Source organism: Buceros rhinoceros, unplaced genomic scaffold (genome assembly GCF_000710305.1).
Source record: "Buceros rhinoceros silvestris isolate BGI_N320 unplaced genomic scaffold, ASM71030v1 scaffold30778, whole genome shotgun sequence".
Taxonomy (NCBI): domain Eukaryota; kingdom Metazoa; phylum Chordata; class Aves; order Bucerotiformes; family Bucerotidae; genus Buceros; species Buceros rhinoceros.
Genome location: NW_010429165.1, coordinates 87,355 through 91,193, shown reverse-complemented (window position 1 = coordinate 91,193; position 3,839 = coordinate 87,355). Strand labels below are relative to the sequence as shown.

Genomic DNA, 3,839 nt, shown 5'->3' with positions numbered 1-3,839 from the left:
ATGTACCATCATTGCTGATCAGACTCGGGTACAACGTACAAGACACAGGAGACATCCAGCTTGGGTTGCGTCCTCATGGCTCTAGACAGCAGCTCAAGTGGACTCATAGCCTGCTGGAGTGTTGTTTTATAGCATGATGTGAAGGTCAAGGGAGGGTTCATGGTGTTAGGGTAGCTGAGGAGCAAGGTTGTGTGACAATGTAGATGCACCTTAAGTTACTTGCTGTCCTCTGCAGGGCAGCACCTGCCACATAGACCCTTTAAACTTAGTTAAGAGAAGCCTTCTGTCCTGTGTTAGATCTCCCACCCAGCCTCTACTTCTCTCTCTTAGATCAAAGGCAGTTTTCCTTCTAAAAACAAAGGAAAACAGTGACTAGTTATCAGGGCAAGAGGAGGATCAAAGTCCAAGCACCTTACAGAAAAGGCCTTGGTAGAAAGGTGGATATTCAGAGGAGCAGCTGCCAGGAGCTCTGAGCACTCATTGGCCCTCACAGGAGGGCTCTGCGCATGCAGTACTCACTGGTTACGGGCACAGAGCAGGCACTCGCTGTCATAGGTGACCCCGTCGGTACCGCAGACAGGGCTGGTGGTTTTGTCGCAGAGCAGCACCACTTTGCCTTCCTCGTTTGTTGTGTTGGGATATCTACTGCAATCTACCTGTTGAGGGAACACACCACGAAGCACTGGTGAAGGCTTACTTATAGGAAGCAAGCAGATCTGGTGAGCACGTTTGTTTGGACACCTAGGATAGCACCACAGCAGGAAAAACTCCTTCCTATGTCGTTATGACGACAGTTCACTTAAAAAGGACCAAGGCAAGATCCTGGCATTTCATACATCCTCTGATTTAGCGTTTGAATTATTTCTTGGGGGAGTCAATAAGCAGCTTTGGCCACTCGCAAGTGGGACATGCTCCTTGTTTTGCCCTCGGTTTCACTTACAGGGACAACTTCCTTGCATTCTCCATCGTAGTCTTTGCTGACATTGGTTCCATATTCTCTGAAGAGGGAAAGACAAGTGTTAGGAAGTTCAGCAAAGATGTCTTGCTACATCCCAGGTGCTGGAAATATGTAACTAAGACAAGGGAAAGCTGACTCTAAGTCAGGATTTCTCTCTTTTTTTTTTTTTTTTTGGAGAAAGTAGTGTTATCTTCCCTGACCAGCTAACAGGGATATAAAGACCCTGAAACCTTTAGGACCATTCTGGGCAGTTTAGAGCAGAGCATCTCTCCCTCCTTTTGTTCTGCTTTGCAGTGATGAGATGTGCCTTAGGGGCTGTCATCTGGCTGATCCTTGAGCTGGAGAAGAGAAATCTGAATAAATTACACCAGCAAAAGAGAGACACAGTGACTGAAGTGATGTCTAGGCAACGGAGTGCCACACAGTGATACCCATGATCATTTTGCAGGAATTGACACAAGTGACATATGACAGATCATTGCTTGTTGAAAAGCGGTGCTGCCAGGAGTCCTAAGCATTGCTGCTGGAGATCTGCTGTGCAATACATACACGTTGTAGGCACAGAGCAGGCACTCATTGCTGTAGGTGACTCCATCAGTACCGCAGATGGGATGGAGGATCTTAGGGCAGGCCAACACCTCTTTGCCTTCCTCATTTGTAGTGTTGGGATACTTACTGCAGTCCACCTGCCAAAGGAATGTAGAGCAACAGGGTGGGGAAGAGATTTTTTTATGTTCACCACTCTCATTTTGTATGAGACAGTGACCAGATACCAGCGGCGGTGGGTTTTTCACCGCCACAGCACAAACTTGTGCTAGTGGGTCAATCTGGTAACAGGCGAATCTTTCCTGCAGAGACCTCCCCACACAGAGAGGAGAGGAGAGGAGAGGAGGAAGAGAAGGAGGAGGAGAGAGCTACAGCAGAGAGCCGTGCAGCCCCTCAGATGGGGAAGATCAGTGGTGGTCTCTCATGCTCACTCGGCATCATTTTGCAGAGGCTATCCATAGGTCCCTCATTCTTGTATCCCTGTGGCCCCTCCAGTGCAGCACTGTCATTACACTTTGATTCTCAACACTTGGTTTGTTTTCAGAAGAGAAAGTACAAATGACCTGGTGTGTGGAAGCTGGAGCGTCTCTGAGTATTTTATTCTTTCAGTAAGTTGCCTTTGAGTAGGTTCTGATATCATGGTCTATTGCTGTCAGTTTAGAGCCAGTGAAATATGACCAGCTTAAAGCTTAGACCAGTTTAAAGTTAGTGGAAAACTAATTAAAAAAATTTGTAGCGTTACCACTACATTATTAGCATACAGCATAGAGGTAAAGCAAAGCTCAGTATAATTTAATGTTCTACACTAGTAAAATCTGATTATAAAGACCCTAATTTCATGCTAGATGAAAACAACTAAGCATGTACAGGCCTGAGGTTTTTCCCATTCGTTTCGTTACATCTTTACCAGGCCACATACCTGAAAAGTCACTGAAAGAAATCTTCAACTCACCTCAACCCCAAAGGCAGCACCTGGAAAAGAAGAGAGGCAGAAAGCATGAAAAAAACCAAATATGATAAGACCTCAGTTAAACCTGGAAATCTGGATGTAAAATTCCTATACGAAGGACCAAACTGAATGATTTCCAGTGCCTGGTTTCCTGAACTAAATAAGTCATGTATGATTATTTTTTTCCTATGTTGATAAGTGTAACAGCATTGCTTATTGCTGGCTGGGATGAAATATGGTTTTGAACAGCTTTGTTCTTTTTAATTTTGAGATAGGCAGACTTGATAATTGAAAATACAAGAACTTTTCCTTCCGTATCTTTTTACGCATCCGTTTTGACCCTAAAGAGCTGCTGTTACGTATGATAAAAGAATCCTGAGTCAATACTGATAAAGGCAAATACAAATAGTCACCTACAGGATAAGCAAAACAAAAAGCTTTTGTTGTCAGGAATATGCATTTTAAAGAAGACAAGTGTGAAAAAGAAGTCTTTGACTTTGTAACTTCATCAGATGTAAATATGCAGCGAGAACAACAGACTCGAGCTTGTTTTCATATCGATTCTCCATTAGCAGCAAAAGTATTGCAGGAAAGTTGCCAGGCTCCTGCTGAGAACTTGCTGTGCCTTTACAATATTTTCCTGACTAGTTACTGGAAGTCTGACCACCTCGTGATGGGCTTGTTTCAAGTATCTATCCATTAGGTGTAATTGTACAACAAGGGTACGCAGTGTAGTAGCGTTAAGACAACAGCGTAGGAAGCGAAACAGCACTAGTTACCAGCCCAGAAGCCCACCTGCTTTTTTTTGTGTTTATAATGGACAACCAGTGATGAGAGCGATCCATGTAAGACTGTCCTGGATCTGCTCCTGCATCCATCCTATGCGACGCCGATGTATGGAGCCTGTCTAGCTGTTTGTAGATTTTCTCTCTTTGAAGTCTCTGCCTTAGCCTTTTACAGACAGTCAGGACGCAAACGTGAAGCCTCTGCGGGAACTTTGAGAGTTACTCACCTGGGAGGCAGCAAAGCGTGAAGGAGAGGAGCACAAAAACACCTGCCGTGGTCATGGTGGAGGTACTTCTTGAGTCTGCAGGCTGCCTGCTCCTGCTCCGCTCCCAAGATGGTCCCTCCAAGGCTGCCGGCAAATATATACAAATGCAATGTCTTAACTGTTCAACTGTAACATAAAACAACGAGCAGAATCTGTCACCAGCACAATGAGACTGGTAATATTTATTGAGGTCTTGACTTTCAGGTAATTGTCTGCATCTGCTAGGCAATTGATTTTGGCTGGACATCTGGTTAATAGCTTGAGACAAGTATCACAAGTTCTCAGTGTGCAAACCCAAACAAACAGCCTTTTGGACAAAAGAAATCTCTTTAGAA

The 3,839-nt window shown here is 44.5% G+C and overlaps 1 protein-coding gene across 1 annotated transcript in view; it reads right to left on the bottom strand.

The window, feature by feature from the left end:
* Nucleotides 1-3,520, bottom strand: part of LOC104499091 (ovomucoid-like) — a 5,728-nt gene extending 2,208 nt beyond the window's left edge. Inside the window, exons 1-5 of the mRNA XM_010142551.1 lie at nucleotides 3,466-3,520; nucleotides 2,457-2,476; nucleotides 1,508-1,644; nucleotides 937-998; nucleotides 520-652 (exon numbers count right to left, since the gene is read on the bottom strand). Of these exons, the coding sequence (XP_010140853.1) occupies nucleotides 520-652; nucleotides 937-998; nucleotides 1,508-1,644; nucleotides 2,457-2,476; nucleotides 3,466-3,520 (407 nt within the window). The remainder of the gene's footprint in view (nucleotides 1-519; nucleotides 653-936; nucleotides 999-1,507; nucleotides 1,645-2,456; nucleotides 2,477-3,465) is intronic.
* Between the last annotated feature and the right edge of the window lie 319 nt (nucleotides 3,521-3,839).